Source organism: Hirundo rustica, chromosome 23 (genome assembly GCF_015227805.2).
Source record: "Hirundo rustica isolate bHirRus1 chromosome 23, bHirRus1.pri.v3, whole genome shotgun sequence".
In the NCBI taxonomy this organism is placed as follows: domain Eukaryota; kingdom Metazoa; phylum Chordata; class Aves; order Passeriformes; family Hirundinidae; genus Hirundo; species Hirundo rustica.
The window spans coordinates 3,709,759-3,726,295 of record NC_053472.1 but is presented as its reverse complement, the minus strand read 5'-3'; the positions used below and the strand labels follow the sequence as shown (position 1 = coordinate 3,726,295).

The 16,537-nt window shown below is 48.6% G+C and overlaps 1 protein-coding gene across 6 annotated transcripts in view; it reads left to right on the top strand.

Moving 5' to 3' along the window:
• The window catches only part of GRAMD1B (GRAM domain containing 1B), a 129,868-nt gene that overhangs the window by 62,233 nt on the left and 51,098 nt on the right, over window positions 1-16,537 (top strand). Inside the window, exon 1 of one of the 6 annotated variants that reach the window (XM_058423391.1) lies at window positions 7,779-7,892. The exons of the other annotated variants lie outside the window; for them this stretch is intronic. Within the exon in view, the coding sequence (XP_058279374.1) occupies window positions 7,870-7,892 (23 nt within the window). The 5' untranslated portion in view covers window positions 7,779-7,869. Of the gene's footprint in view, window positions 1-7,778; window positions 7,893-16,537 lie in introns of those variants that run through there. 6 annotated transcript variants of the gene reach the window in all.

Here is a 16,537-nt window from a genome sequence, read left to right as displayed (position 1 = left end):
TCTGGGAGTGGAACTGGGCGGATCCAGATGGCTTTGCCAGGTGGGAATGGCTGGGAAGCACCAGGCTGGCACCGCTGAGTGTCCGAACATCACGGCACGGTGCCTTCAGAGCCAAGGTTTGCTTTCCTGGCCACCGAAAGGGACCAGAGCGGGGCTGGAGTGTGGAGGATGTGTCTGCAAAACGTGTTTGTCTCGCCAAGCGGTGAAGTTCAGCGTGGCCGGAGGGAGCCAAGGCTCGCACAGGGTGGGGAAGGGCAGGAGGAGCTGTAAATCCCTGCTTTGGAGGCTGCTCTGCCCGGATCCTCGATCTCCCTGCCGAATTCCGGGGAGGATCTCCTTCCTGGGCATAAAATTCCATGGTGAACCCCCGCTGTTGTCCGTGATTAAACGATTGCGGGGCTCGCGTCCCAGCTCGAATCCCGCTGAGCTCTCCCTGTCGCGTTGATCCCAGCTGGAACACTCCATCCTCCTCGGCTCCAGAAGCCTGGATGGTGCTGGGAAAGGTTTTGCCCTGGGGCTGGGCTGCTCCTTGGCGCAGCTTTTGAGTTTTTTAAGTGTTTATCGCTAGGTTGCGTGATGTGCTTCTGGATAAGCGTCGCTTTGTAGAGGTGAACTCATCCTCGCTGTCGTATTTGCTGCAACCTCAGCTGCTGCAAACCCTCTTCAAGCTGTAGAGCTTGGGAAAAAAAAAAGGGAAAAAATCCCACTGAGGATGCTGAAGGGTCTGTGGCATTTCAGCTGGAGTTGTGGTGGCGTTTTGGGGAGCTCAGATTTTTTTTCTCTGGGTTGAAAACCTGACATTTTCCATGACAGAAACAACAGAGTCACTTGAAAATTGGTTTTTCTCGGTACCTGTTTTGTAGTTTTTTGGTTTTAATCAAAGGGAAATGTGGCCTGCAGTGTTAAAGCACCATCTTAGCATGAATGTACTGGGGGAAAAAAAAAAAAAAATCTAATTATCTTTTTGGAAAGATGGAAAACTGAGTTTGAACCTTCTAAAAGAGATACAACGTGGGAATCAGTTATGTAGACATTCCTGGAACATGCACAGGTTTATTTGAACTTAACCTTGGCGAGTGCTGACGTTTAGTCCCCGGTTCTTTATTAAAAAAAACCCAAAATTCTGTTTTCTTTGCTGACTTTGAGCCAGTTGCCCCTGTAAGGAGTTTGGAGCATTAAAGGGATGCTGTTAATTTCGCTTTAATTTCCGCTGGGGTCAGTCTGGAAGAATTTCTGAGGAGGTTGAAGAGATTTGTTTCCTCATGCTGGAAGGTTCCAGAAGCAGCCACGGGCTGGGACGTCAGTGTTCTGTCAAGTTCTGTCACAGCTGCTCTCCACTGTGTCACCCTGCTCCTTCCTTTGCCGCTGAGGCACCTTCCAGGCTGTCCCCAGAATTTAGAATGCCAGAGGATGGTCCCTCCCCCCAAAATAATAATAATAATAATAATAATAAAGGAGAAATGAGGTTTTAATCCATCATTCATCCCCATGCTGGGTTTAGAGCTGTTGGTGGGACAGGGACACGGGGCTGTGTCACCTCCAGCTGCGCTGAAAGAGAACCCCTGCATTGTCCCATCCCTGCTCCTTGCTGAGTGCCGGGGGAACAAACAAATTCAGCTCTTGGAGAAGGGGGGGAAAGATCAGGTCAGTGTGGAGCTTCTTGAGAAAGCAGGGGTGACTTCCCAGGGGAAATGGAGATTGTAAAATACTGAGCTCCTTTCACCCCCTGACGCTGCAAACACACACACGTGGAAATCTGAATTTTGGGATGCTGTGAGAGAGGCTTAAGCTGGTTTACTTGTTACTTTCTCTGCCCTGCAAAGATATACATGCAGAAATCTGAATTTTGGGATGCTGTGAGAGAGGTTTAAGCTGGTTTACTTGTTACCTTCTCTGCCCTGCAAACACATACACATGGAAATCTGAATTTTGGGATGCTGTGAGAGATGTTTAAGCTGGTTTACTTGTTACTTTCTCTGCCCTGCAAAGATATACATGCAGAAATCTGAATTTTGGGATGCTGTGAGAGAGGTTTAAGCTGGTTTACTTGTTACCTTCTCTGCCCTGCAAACACACACATGGAAATCTGAATATTAGGAGGTTCTGAGAGAGGTTTTCACTTGTTGCACCTTGAGGGAAATGTGCTCCTCTCCTGAGCTGTAAGGGGGTGATGAGTGAAGGCAGCCAAGGTGCCTTTTCACAGCATCACAGAGGTTTTTAGAGATGATTTCCTTGGTTTTTAGCAGGTAGCACTTGGCTGGGATCGCTTGGAGAACTGTCTGTGAGGGGAGAAGGTCAACACAGCTGTGGGCAAATAAAACAGCAATAATGTTTGATAAATATTAAACATTGTACCAGTAAATATATTGGTATTTAAATATATTTAAGTAGTACAATGTTTAGTATTTATTAATATCACAGCATTGCTATTATAAAGAGCAATAATGTTTAACAAACATCAAAAGAATGTTTAATAAATATTAAACATTGTACCAGTAAATATATTTGTATTTAAATATATTTAAGTAGTACAATGTTTAGTATTTATTAATATCACAGCATTGCTATTATAAAGAGCAATAATGTTTAATAAACATCAAAATAATGTTTAATAAATATTAAACATTGTACCAGTAAATATATTTGTATTTAAATATATTTAAGTAGTACAATGTTTAGTATTTATTAATATCACAGCATTGCTATTATAAAGAGCAATAATGTTTAATAAACATCAAAATAATGTTTAATAAATATTAAACATTGTTGCGTGACTTTTACTTTCTGTGATTGCCTCTGTGCTTCCAGCTTCCCCCCAGGCCCTGACTGGGGTGGTGACAAAATCCTGGTGGAAAATTGCCTTTTTTAAATATATTTTTTTTTCCTCCAGCACCAAGCCCTAATTCCTGCCTGCCTGTCCCTTTGTGCAGATGCTCCTGCCTCTGCACTGCCCTGTTTGATCTGGGCAGCACCATCCACAATTTCTTTCATCCAAGTAGGAGGCCAGGAAAAAAAGCAACCAACCAACCAAAAAAACTCTGGTTTTGCGTATTCCAGACCTAACTTTTAAAATCCACGAGGCCTCGACACTTTGTACTTACAGGTCAGGAAAACATCCGGACTTCTTTTCCAACCTCTTTTTTTTAATGATTATTTTTGTCTGCTGCTCCCCACCTCCCAAGTTTTTCCTCAGTTTGAGAAAGTTCTGCCCGGTTTTGGCTTTGCTGCTGTTTTTAGTGTTTGTGTGTGCGCTGCTGCCGCTTGACTTCCTCCTCCTGACCGGTGCTGGAAGCAACCAGGAGCCCCAAGGGAGGTTTTATTCATGGAATTCTTGATCTGGACCAGGAATGCTCCAAATGTTACTGGCGCCGGGCCAGGATCCAAATTATCTTAATTCTTTTTGAAGTTTATGAGAAATTTATTTTCCTGGGAGAAAGGACAGGGGTGAGGCAGCAACCACGTGAACTTGTCTTATTGTTATTTATTGTTTGTGCTGAGCAGATGATGCATCTAATTAAACAAAAAAAAAAAATGAGATTCCCTCCCCCAAATAATCCGAATGGCATTCCAATAAAATCATTGGATTTACGGCATTTATGGCTGGAGGGGAAAATGAACCTCTGGTCTAACATCCTGTATGAGGGGATGAAAATGGTGAAAATATGTATGTATGGCTCTGGGAGGGCACCTGCACATCTTTCAGAGCTGCTGTTCAGCTCAGCTATTATGTTTATTTTCATAAAACATCAAAACAAACTCTAAGGAAACCCAGTGTTTACCCTTTTAATGCCTATTTTTAATTTTTTCGTGGGGAAAAAAAAGAATTTTTACCAAAATACCAATGGCTTGGGAAAGCTCTTTCGAATGCAAAACATGATCAGGAAAGAGATTCACCACTTAAATCGACATTTATACAGATGAGGACGATATATCAATGGCACTTTTTACAACCATTTTCTGAATTACCCCCTGCAGTTGCACAGAGCAGTGAGGAGCCAGGGGTTTATGGGGCTCCCCTTTCCAAAAAAAGAGGCCAGAAATGGGTTTGGACCCCTCCAGCCACAGCTCTGTCTGGTTTTTTTCCTCCATTTTCCCCTTTAGTGGGATGGAGTGGGTAGATAATTAATCTGGAATTCATCTTGCGTGTGACTGATAGGTATTCTTAGCTCTGAGGAGGTGGCTGTGCATAGCCCATCCCTCCTGATACCTGCAGCTGCTTTTGGCTTGCCTCATTTCCATTTTAATACCTTTTTTAAAAAATTCCTTTTTCCCCACTGGAATAGTTAAGTGCAGAGGATGGGGGGGGAAGTGAAGGGCTCGTCCTTGCAGCTGGAGATCAGCCAGAATCTGGGATTGGGAATACCTGAGTGGGGGTGACCCACAGTCCTTCCAAGGATGCTGCTGGGAGGATTTTGGACAGCACATTCCAGAGTTGGAATTAAACAAACACCTTCCCAGCCATCTCTTTCCTTTGATAATTTCCCCACCCTTCACGTTATTTGGATTAAAAAGAAAAAAAAAAAAAAAAGAAAAAAAAAAGAAAAAGTGCATGACTGCTTATCTCTTAATACCTTTCTTGCCCGAGCTTTGATTTCCCGACATGTGACTCTCCAGCATTAGTCTGTCCTAGATTTGCCAAGCTTGCAGGTCTCCTGACCCATTTTGCAGCGTTTGTGATTTGCCTCCCTCCTTGACAACCTGCAGGCCACAGTGGCAAAGCTGCTCCTGGAGAAAAGCCCAGCCCAAAGCCCGGCCCAAGCTGGTGTAGGTTGGACCTAAGAAGGGCTGAGTCTGGGATTATGTGGGGTGAGATTTGAAGGTGTTTTTTTCCAGGCTGTTTGTCGTGGGGAAAGGCCTGTGCCCGACTTTATGGTTAAATGAGAGCTTTTTGTCTAGAAATGAACAAAAAAACGCATTGCAAAGCTGTTGTTGGAGCAAATTCCCCAAGCAGGGATTTGGGATCTCTCCTGCAGAATTCCTCATTTCAGCGTTGCTTCCTCAATTTCTCAAACTTCAGCCCAAGATGCTGTTTCATTTCACCTGCCCTGAAACCATCCAAGCCCTCCAAAAGTGACTTTCTGCTGAATTCTGAACTGGAACTTTGCTGCTCTTCATTTCTCCAGGGTTTGGGACAATCAGAAATAAAAAAAAAATAAAAATCTTAGTTGTTATTAGGCACAGTAGGAAAGCAGAGAACCACATTTGTTACTTTCCAAAGGGGATGTGGGCATCAGAATCCCAGGGTTTCCTTGGAGAGATGTTGCTGAAAGCTTTGCAAACCAGAGCAGAGCTGTGCAACTGCCCCAAGCAGCCCCTGGCCCCCCAGCAGTGAGCAGAACGAAGGCGGTGATTTTACAGATTCAAGTTTTCGTGTCAGTCCACCCATAATCATCTGCAGCCACGGGGATTGGGGGGGGTGAGTGCAAAACAAAACTGACAAAATACCATTTACAGCTTTTCAAGGGAGTAGAATGTTTATTTACACACAGCTGCCTGCTCTCTTTACCACCCCTGAAACTAACAGACTCCTGGATTTATAATCCAGATTGTTGCTATGCCAGCGCCAAACCCCTTCAGAACTCTGTGTGGAATAAGAGCGTGGATGTCCATCCCTGGACACCGCCAGGCTTCGCTTTTCGAAGCACTTTACGAAGAAATAATGAAATTATTTGAAATGCACTGCCCCGCTCCCTCCCAACCTGCGTGCAGGAGCAGCAGGCTGTGCTCGGATCCCGTGAGATGAACAGAGGAATTGCAGGGAAAAGCACCGTGTATTGCAGGAAATGGGGGTGGGAATGCAATAATTGGCACTTTTCCCTTCAGGCCAGGCCTTGCCCCACGGGTGTGGGGTGCAGGTGTGGGGGGCAGAGCTCTGCTCTCCTGAGAGATGGTGCAACCACGGCCCTGCTGTTCCCCCAGTGCCAGAGCTGCCAGGTGAGATCCCCTCCCTCAGCTCCAGAGCAGGCACTTGGCCCCTGCCTCGCTCAGGATTTTGGTTTCCATCAGGAAATTCTGTTTTCCATTAGGAAATTTGGGTTTCCATTAGGAAAATCAGCTTTCCGTTAGGAAATTCGGTTTTTCTTTAGGAAATTTGGGTTTCCATTAGGAAAATCAGCTTTCCGTTAGGAAATTCGGTTTTCCATTAGGAAATTTGGGTTTCCATTAGGAAAATCAGCTTTCCGTTAGGAAATTCGGTTTTCCATTAGGAAATCTGGGTTTCCATTAGGAAAATCAGCTTTCCGTTAGGAAATTCCATTTTTCTTTAGGAAACTTGGTTTTCCATTAGGAAATTTGGGGTTTTTTTCATTAGGAAATTCGGCTTTCCATTAGTTTTCACAGCCCTCAGGTGAGCCTGGTGGCGCCTGACTCTATTCCCTTCAGGAAGCTGCAGAGGGGATCTTTGTCAGGAGCTGGTGATAGGACAAACAGAAATTGAAAGAGGGGAAATTCAGGTTTCACGTCCCAGCTTCCAGAGCATCAGCAGGGATGGAGTTCTCATCTTCGGCCTGAACACTCAGCTCCTCCCTGCTCTGGGATACTCAGGGAATTGGAGTGGTTTGGCAAATCCCCCCACAAGCATCACTGCAGCACTGGCAAAGGGAGGAGAGGACTGGGGCTTGCTCTGCCTCTTCTTCCAGCTCCATGGACAGGACCTTGTGCTGGAAGAGAAGGGCAGACAGAAATAAAAAAGGCCAAGGGAAAACAACCCACGTGCATGAGGGGCCTTCAAAACTCCCACGTGTTCTTGCTGGCTGCAGAAAGTGATTTCACACGTGGGGAAGTACGGCCAGGACTGAGGGGAGTCTGCAAGAGAGATGGGAGCATGGGGGGGTGAGAGGGGAGGGTTTCACATGGACAGAGAGGAGGGTTAGGTTGGATAATGGGAAATATTCCTTACCTGGAGGGGCACGGAGTGACAGGGGAAGGAGGCATGGCTGTGGAGTGAGAGAGTAGGGTTGGATTGGATAATAGGGAATATTCTTTACTGTGAGGGGCACAGAGTGACCAGACGAGGTGGGATGGCTTCACACTGGCAGAGAGGAGAGTTAGATTGGGTAATTGGGAATATTTTTTACTATGAGGGGCACAGAGTGACCAGACAATGTGGGATGACTTCACACTGACAGAGAGGAGCGTTAGATTGGATAATTTGGAATATTCTTTACTGTGAGTGGCACAGAGTGACCAGACAAGGTGGGATGGCTTCACACTGGCAGAGAGGAGAGTTAGATTGGGTAATTGGGAATATTCTTTACTGTGAGGGGCACAAAGCCACAGGGGAAGGCGGGGATGTCTTCACAGTGACAGAGAGGATGTTCAGCTTAGATAACTGGAAATATTCTTTACCGTGAGGGGCGTGAGACCCTGGAGCAGAGCGGCCGATGCCCCATCCCTGGCAGCGTCCGAGGCTGCCCAGCGCGCTCCGGCAGGCACCCTCGCAGCCCGGGGCTGTCCGGAGCCCCCCCTGCCCGTCCATCCTCCCCTCCGCGGAGCCCCGGGGAGGAGCCGCGGGCTCAGGGCGCTGGGCGCGGCCGGCGGAGCGGGGCCGGGCGCTGCCCGGGCTCACGGTGCCGTGGCACGCCGCGGTCCCGCCGCTGCTGCACATGCTCAGCGCGGAGCGGGGCGGCTCAGCCCCAGCCCCAGCCCCAGCCCCAGCCCCCGGCGCTGCTGCCGCTGCTGCGGGGAGCCCTGCGCGCCTCGCCGCGGCTCCGGGGGCGCGGGGGGCGGCCGTGCCCCGGCTCGGCGCATGGGGCTGGGCGCTCCCCGCGGGACGCTCGCCGGCCGCGGCTGCTCCAATATGTGCTGGCACCTCCGGAGCTCTCAGCGGGCACACAAGGGCACGGGCAGCGGATTGTCGTGGCTGTACTAATGAAAGGCTTCAAGCTCGCCTGGTAAGAGCGCGGGCAGCGGCAAAGGGGTGGTGATGGCTGGAGAGAGGCGGGGGGGGGGGGATGCTGCGGCCCCCTCCCCGAAATGGAATAAATTCAAAAAGGGATGCGCTCCGCCGAGTTGCCGGCTCGGCCGCTGCGGCACGGCCGGGGAGGATGCGGGTGAGGGATGCGGCGGCCGGGGAGGCAGCGGCAGAGGCTCCGGCGGTGGATGCGGAGCTGGGCCGCCGCTGGCCGGGCAGCTCCGCATCCCGCCGTGATGCCCCGAGCCTCCCTCCGCTCTGGCTGCATCCCCTGCTCCGCTGCCGGCTCGGGCACGAACCGCATCGCCCGGGCTCGGCGGCCGCTCCATCGCACGGGAAAATAAACACGGGCGGCTTTTCTTGCCGGAAAAAAAATAAAAAAAAAAGGTGCGGGGATAAAAAAAGTGTTTGGGATGCTGCGTGCGCGGAATGGCTCCTGCTGGGCTTGTCCTTTAAATAGCGGCTGTCGGCGATGCTCCTCCTGTAAGAACACGGCAGAGTTCCAGGGAGCCGAGAGCCGCCTGCAAGGTACCCCAGTGCTCCTTAATTCTTTCATCGTTCCTGGGTGTTTTGGGGGGAAACTCACCAGGTTTGGCTAAGTGGGCAGTGAAAGAAAACATTGTGTGGGTGAGAGGCAATTGACAAAGCTCTGTGTGCGTGTGCGCGTCTGAAAGGTTCGCACGTAGATATTTTGTTGGTCAAGTTTGTATTTTACAGGGGTAGGTAAATATAAATGTATGTAATAGAGGACACAGTTATATAGCTGAATATAAATATTATATAAACTTGGCTGCCAAAGGCTTATGTAGAATCCCGAGCATCTCGAAACTATTTTGAATTTCCAATATGTCAAAACCACTTAGCTGGAACAAATAGGCTTTGAATTATGATGATGAAATTGATTTAACCAGAACTTTATCAGATGGGAACGGTTCCACAGTTAACAGTGGAATGTGACTTTGTAATTTGGGTTGAATTGGATGACCAGAGCGAAGGGAAGGCCTGTTTCTTTTCCTTAATCTTTTTTTTTTTTTTTTTTTTTTTTTTTTTTTGGAATGAAAAAGGAAGTAATCATAGAAATAACAGCCTCCCTCTCAAGTGCGCTGGTTTGCATCAGGATGAATGTGGTGCTTTGAGATCCTCGCCTGTGAAGTGTGAGAAAACAGCAAAGTTATTTTGCATTTTTTTTTTTTTCTTATTGCTGCTATTTTAATTTTATCTTTGTGTTTTTGGGTTTTGTTTTGGTTTTTTTTTTCCCTATGTAAAAAATAAAAGCACTACAGTATAGCACGAGGAAGCATCTTGTACTGGGCCCCAGGGGACAGACCCGAGGCAGGGATGACTCAATAGGTCATCTCTTTTTCTAATTTCTCTAATTCTGTCTTTTATTTAATTGTGCTGAGAGCCTTTGAATTTTCCCTGTGTTTACATCGCCCTGTCTCACGCAGGCTGTACAAATGATACGGATATTAACATTTGAAAATATTGCGCTATTTTTATTTTATTTTTTTTTTTTTAAATGAAAAAAAGCACCTCTCTCGCAGTGATCTGCTGCCTTCTGCGCTGTGCAGTTGGGCTGAGGAGTTGCATAATAGCTCCGTGTACTAGCAGGAGAGCAAAGCATGTGCTGGGAATGCTGGAAAGGCTGGGATGGAGCGGCTCCGCGGTGCCTGCGTCCCCAGCCCTGCCTCCCCACAAACGCAGCTCGGGGACCTGCTCATGGCGGAGCTGGGCAGCTTTGGCGTTCCCAGTTGATCCCAGCGCTTCTGGCAGCTCGCGTTGGAGCATCCTGGTGATGGTGCAGGCCGGGAGCTGAGCGGGGAGGCTGCTGGAGGATTCGTGGGGACGTAAGCAGATTACAGCGCCGGAGGAAGCGCTGGCTCGGCTTCAGTAGGTGACGCTCTTCCCTCTCCCTTTCCCGGGCTCCGGGCAGGGCCCCGGGGGCTCCGGGCAGCCCCGGGCCCCCTTTGTTCTGCTGGGATTCCATAAAGATCCCGATCAATCCCTGGAATCACTTAAGTGCTGCCCAAGCCCTGCCTCTTCAGCATCCCCCCTTCATCCCAATCCCAAAATCAAATATTCCGATCGCTGCCCCTATTTAATTACTCAGCAGTCTGGATCTCTGCAGCTGTCACTCTGTTCCCCCTAGGATATTTACAGGCAGCTTTGTTTATTTGGTTGTGCTGCAATATGCCAGTTGGGGATGTTATTCCAGGTCCTGCTTTGCCCAAATCATTTTGTCCCTGCTGGCTTGATTGGAGGAGCACAGATTTAAGCACAGAATGGAGGCAGGGTTCTCTGAACTTGCTTGGGGTGTTGCATGTGGGCTGACACGTGAAATTTCTATGAAGAAAAATCATCCAGCGCATGGGATGCAAACAAATCCTCTGGTCCTTGGTGCAGCAGCGGCACTGCTGGGGTTAACCCGGATTTCCTCACGGAGCCATGCTCAGAGAGACACATGATTTCTGTCTGTACCAGCGAGGGACAGAAAGCTGCCAGCAGGAGCTGACCCTTAGCAACAGGGCTCGCTTTTTCCCACTTTCCAGGCCCCACGTGCATCCCGTGCTGTGCGACCACACCAAATCGCTGCGTGTGATATCGGGGAGCCTCTGCCCAGCCCAGGGCCTGTGCTGGCCCAGGCACGCTGCTCCCTCACTCCCTGCCCTGCACTTCTTGCAGCACGCAGCCTCATCCTGCCCAAAATGATCTCATCCCATCTGGCCGGGGCTCTGCAGCGCCAGGGGACAGCCGGAGGGGCTGGGTGACATCACGGCGTGACAGTGGCACCATGCAAGGACCTGCTGTGCCGTCACACCGCTCCAGCGCGGCGTCCTGGTGGCAGGAATGATGCTGCAGCCCCCGAGGATGCTGTCAGGACAGATAACAACAGCGAATTGCCTCGTTCAGAATCTGGTGTCTTGGTTTAATCAGTCATTTTTGTGTTCTAACGTGCTTTATGTTGTGACCTGGGATTGTGAGAGAGAGCTTTTGCCTCCGGGCTGACATCACTGTTATCTCACAGCTCCTCAGGGACTGTAATCAGCCAGGCCTCGAGCTTTAAATCTCAGAAAGCCAAAAACCACAGCAGCCATTCTCTCCCATTCCATCTCAGGCTGTACTGCTTGCCCTGCTCTTCCTTCTTAGGAGTTTTGGGGAGTTCGTGATCCAGCAGAGATGGAAACTAATTTAGATCTTTGATGAAAAATGAGAATCTAATGCCAGAAGAGCGCTGCAGGGACAAAAACAAGCCGGTGGCTGAACTTGACGTCCCATAAATGAGATACTGAGCAAAACCCTGCTCGTCTGATTTTCCTTCTTTTTGTGGTTCCTTCTGCACTGCTTGCGCTGCTATGTTGGTTGGGAGAGTTCTGAGCTGCAGAGGCTGTGATCTGGAACCTACAGAGAAAATAAGGGCCAGAGGCTCCACTAAAAATAAATCTGTAATTCATTTTTCTGCTAGTGCCTGTGGGTGAGAAAAAGAAAAAAAAAAACAAACAAAACAACCAACCAACCTCTCAATGTTCCGACACCCTACTTATCTGAGGGGAGGATCCATTATGCAGTTGTGGGGGTGGGATGGGAACTAGGTAGGGTTACAGAACAGCAGAGCTAAAATTAGAAGTTGTTTGATGTCAGGGAGCAGTGAAGATCGACTTCAGGCAGTTTCAGTTCTGCTTTCTGGAGGCTGCGGGGGCCCTGGGTACCTCCAGCAGGCTGATCCCTGCCCTTCTTTCCCCTGCCTCTGGAAATCCATCTCTGAGGGCGTGCGAGAGGGGAGGGAGAGGCTCCTGAGCTGTCACACTCGTCCCACCCAGCTCTGCCCTTCCAGCCCTGCCGCTTCTCCGAGATGTAAAATGACGGCTTGGTGAGACAGGGACGGCAGGGGCGGCTCTGTCCTCGCTTCCAGGCACGGAGCGAGTCCTCGCTGTGACACACAGGGGTGACGAACGTGGGTGTTTGGGATTCGTGGCTCCTCGATTACCCAGGGAGGCGATGGAGCTGCTGAAATCACTCCCAATTTCGTGCTAACCGCTGCGTGCAGGGCCGTTGAGCTCCGTCCCGCGGCACTGCAAATGATCCCGAATGAAACTGGATTTCCAAATCAATTCTTCCCCAATTTTTGGCGAAGCTTCGCAAAATAGTTCTGTCAGATTTACATAATGGTGCTGCTGTGCCCGTTTGTGCTGTTTGACCTTCACGTTACGGGTTCAAATGTTGCGTTTTCAGTCCTTCCTGTCCCCATTGATCCTCCTGCTCCTACATCTTCCTTTGTGCCTTTTATTCAGGGGCAAGAAATAGGTGCTGATAATTCTTGGCTGAAAACCACTAGAGCTGACCCACATACATATAACTATGGCTCTGGCATTTGGGAAAGGAGAGGCCTCAGCTCCTTACGAATTCTGCAAATGGATCTGAGGAATCAGAATGTTCCCGTCCGCTGGCGGTGCGGTAGGAAGAGCAAACCTCACTGACAGGTCGCTCATCTCCCCCTGCATCCAGAACATTCTGACCTGGCCATACGTCCTGAACATTCTGGCTGTCCGGAAAGCACGGGTTTTATCCTTTTCCAGCGAGAAGATGTCGTGCCAGGTGCCTGAAGGACAGCTTGGAGCAGCGCTGGCAGGTTTATTTTGTAGATGGTTCTGCGGCACGCGGCCACCGAGGGGTTATTAGCGGGTTTCGTGCTAATTTCTCTGGCCTTGGTGTTATTTTTTCTGCCCTTTTCCGCAGTGGGCAGCCTGAGCCGAGTGCACTGAAGTCAAGGAAAAGCTTTGCACACCATTCCCTTGGCCAGGCTGCGCTCGTGGGCACCAAGAGAGGCAGAAATAGAAGCGGGATCAGCCCCAGCACCAGTCTGTGTCCCAGGCTGCAGAGTGCCACGCTGGATTAATACCTGCAGTGGCAACAGGCTGTGAAGCACGACTTTTATTTTAGTAAAAGCATGAAATGACAGTGGAAGGAGATCATTTGAAATAAACCCAAGGCATTTTGAAGCCCTTGATCTGAGGCTGGGTTTGCTGCGTGACAACAGACCGGCAAAAGCGTCCCTTTAATATTTTTGTGTGGTTGGCTTCTGGCATCAAGTTTTGGGTTAAATTTGGATAAACATCTGTAATTTTGTTCTCTAATGCATATGTGCATATTGAAACCTCTGAGGACAGCCAGACAGAGCAGTTTTTTAAATTTAGGCCACGAAGGAGCTGCACTTTGCAGAGTTTGCTTGCAGCACCCAGAATCTCTCCCCCAGATCTCTCCTTGGGCTGCAGATTATTTTGGCTAATTGAATCCTAATCGTTTGTTTTGCTGGGAAATTGCCTTCCCCTCTTGTCAGATGGTGAGATCACCTTGCTCTCAGCCTCCAGTCCTTCAGCAGGCTCAGAAATGTCAAGTGAAGGGCAAACTGCTTGGAACAGCTCTGGAATTCTGCAGCCCTTGCTCACTCCGGGACTGGAGTTGAGGCGAATGAGGCAGCAGTGGGGCTGTTCCTGAGATCCTTTTCCTCGCTAAAAAGCCTGAAATTCAGTCAAGAAGAGATGAAGAGTGGAGCTGAGGCTGCTGGGTGCTGTTTGACTGCTTGGTCCCACGAGGAGCCCTGTTTGTGCCTGGATCTGTCACTGACCATTTTTATCCTGCAGTTGCCTCTGCCCAGCTTTCCCTGCCTGCAAGATGAGGCAAACCAATCTCCTCTTCCTTCTCCCTCTGCCTGGAGCAGAGATTTTTTGAGGGATAAATGCTGGAAGGAGGTGCTGGACAGGAATCAGTCTCCTCTTCCTTCTCCCTCTGCCTGGAGCAGAGATTTTCATGGGACAAGTGCTGGAAGGAGGACCTGGACAGGAATCAGTCTCCTCTTCCTTCTCCCTCTGCCTGGAGCAGAGATTTTTGAGGGACAGGTGCTGGAAGGAGGAGCTGGACAGGAATCAGTCTCCTCTTCCTTCTCCCGCTGCCTGGAGCAGAGATTTTCGAGGGACAGGTGCTGGAAGGAGGTGCTGGATAGTGTCCCACGTTTTTGTGTCTGATTCACCCCGTGTGTGTTGGTAGTTGTGTTGGGCTGAAGAGAAGCACTCACATAGTTGGAATTTCCGCCTCATTTCTGCTCAGCAAGCGGGCAAGGGGCAAGGCCTGAAAGAGGCAAAAATTGCCAGCAAAACCCTTGTGGCACTCACTGACAGAATCACCGTGTCCTGGGAAAGACTGCTGCTTTTTCCAGCTGGAATTCCAGATTTCTCTCTATTTTAACCACTCCATGGTATTCCTTTCCTTGACTGAGCAGCTGCTGTGTTTTTGTTTGAACCTTCCCCGAACACCTCTGAGCCCAGGCCTGATTAGAAAATGCATTTAATGCCGTTATTATTTTAATTGCCACTTATTATTACTGGTAACTACTACTTTCAGGATTTTGAGCCTGTTTAAAGTATATTATATAAGTTGCAATACGGCAGCGATAATATTTCCAAGGATAGAATATCCAAGCTCAGGAAATGGAGACACCAAGCCCAAAATGCTGCACAGAATTCATTTTCCCTCCCAGGGTGCCCTTGCAGAGCCACGTGCTGAATACAAGACGCTGGAATGTTCTCTGAGCTTCTCCTTTCCTAAAGTTTCCCTTTCGGCCAGATTTAGGCCTGTGCAGTCGATTATATTTTAAATTTTCCAGTGGTTTATTCCCCTGTAACCATTTTTTTTTCCCAGGACAGAACGCTCTCTGTGGTCGCAGCCAAGTGATCTGAGGGCAGATGCTCTGCTATTTTTTTAATTTTTATTTTTTTTTTTCTCCCCAACTAAAAAAAGATGCAAAATGCTGCCACTCTGACAATGTCACAGTCACTCCGTGCATGTGGCAGAGGAGCAGAGAAAGAGGAATTTGTGGCTTTTATTTTTTTTTGTGGAGGTTCATATATTTGGAGTATATATTTTGAATAAATTTCAAACCACTCGGAATGGCAGGTTCGGTAGAATGTGGTTTGGACCACAGCTAATTTCGGGCCTCGGGATTGGAAGGAGAAAAAATGGGAGGAGAAAAATGAGTGGAATGAAAAAGATTTTTGGGGGAAAAGGAGGTGTATTTTCAGGAGCAGCAAAGATTTGGTAACAGCAGAAATGTCCAGATATGCAGGTAAAATTAGCACAAGTTAGCTGGAGGGGGAACACACAACTTGTTTAGCTCAGGAACAGCTCCCTCGCTAATTAGAGTCGTTCCCTTAATGAAATACCGAGCAAATCAGGCTGTGTTTAAAGGACAGGAGAAGGATTGCAGAGATCATTCGCAAGGTCTCAGCCCTGGCGCAGCGAGGGCACGCGAGAGGCTGGGAATTAAAAGGTTTGCACTGCAGGCAGAGGAGTTTTGGAGAGCTGCTGGAGAGGCAGAGCTGTAATTTTGGTGTATTTCTGACCCCACAGGACCAGAAATAAAACAGCTCTGGAGATGTGAAAGCGGTGCCCTTTGCTGGTGAGGGGATTGAGGGCTCTGTGCAGCCCTCAGAGCTGGAATTTGGCTTTTTTTTTTTTCCCCAAGCTGTAAGCGGTTAGAGAAATGCTGTGCACAACCTGACGCACATTTTGGGAATGAGGTTTGGGAAGCAAACCCCTGCTTAGCTCTAGGCCATGAAAGAAGGATGTGTCTGGAGGCCAGGGCTCACAGAACCTGAACAATATTCACTGAAGCTGCATCATTGCCTCAAATACCTGCTGTATTATTTTTTCCCAGCAGGAAAAATAAGTTCCCCGTGGGTTCTTTTCTGTTTTAAAGGCAGCTGAGAGCACAACTGATCTGGGAAATAGAACTGCTTCTAAAATCGTGTTGTTTTACAGCAAAAGAGGCTCTTGAAAACAGAGATTTGCTGTGCTGGGAGATTTTCAGTGCCCCACCTCCAGTTTGGGGGAAGAGATTCCATCCTAAAGAGTCAAGATGGGCAAAGGGTAGAGGAAAGGAAGTGGAATTAGTTCTGGTTTGCAGAGGAGGCACTTGGAGATTAAAGGTGATTTTTCCTTTTAATGTGTTTATTAATAGCTGTTTATTAATTCCCTGCTGGAAGCTTGGCTTAGGAGGGCAAAAAAAAAAATTGTTAGAGTTTAAACAATTCTCCAAAGAGAGCAAACTCTAGTGAAGTAAGAGCCAGGGCGAGAAATGCCAACATCCATCCCTATCCCTGCACTTCTCGCAGGGGACTTGCCCCAAACCACAAAGTGAATCCCTATAATTGTCCCCAAACAACCTGTGCCTTGCTCGTATCTGGAGATGCCATAATTATCCCGAGGACATCTGTTCTTTCGAGGATCACCACTCAGATTAGGAACTGGGATGATCTGGATGTCACTTTGCGAGATTTCCCACCTGGAACTCCGAACCACGTGGATGTCTCTGTGTGCCTCGGGAGTTTTGGGGACAAAAATGCAGCAAGTCCAAACAATCCTTGAAGTTATAACGCTCAGCCAGCCCTAACACCAATCACTGCAAACCTTCAGCTGCATTGCTGCCCCTTTAAAAAATGGAAATAGTGGAAGGCAGAAGTCGAGAGTGAAAGGAGTGTGATATTATTGAGGTATTGATCCATGCTCCCGACAATGGGGTGTCCTGTAGTTGGATTTCAATAATCCTTGTGGGTTCCTTCCAGCTCAGGATAT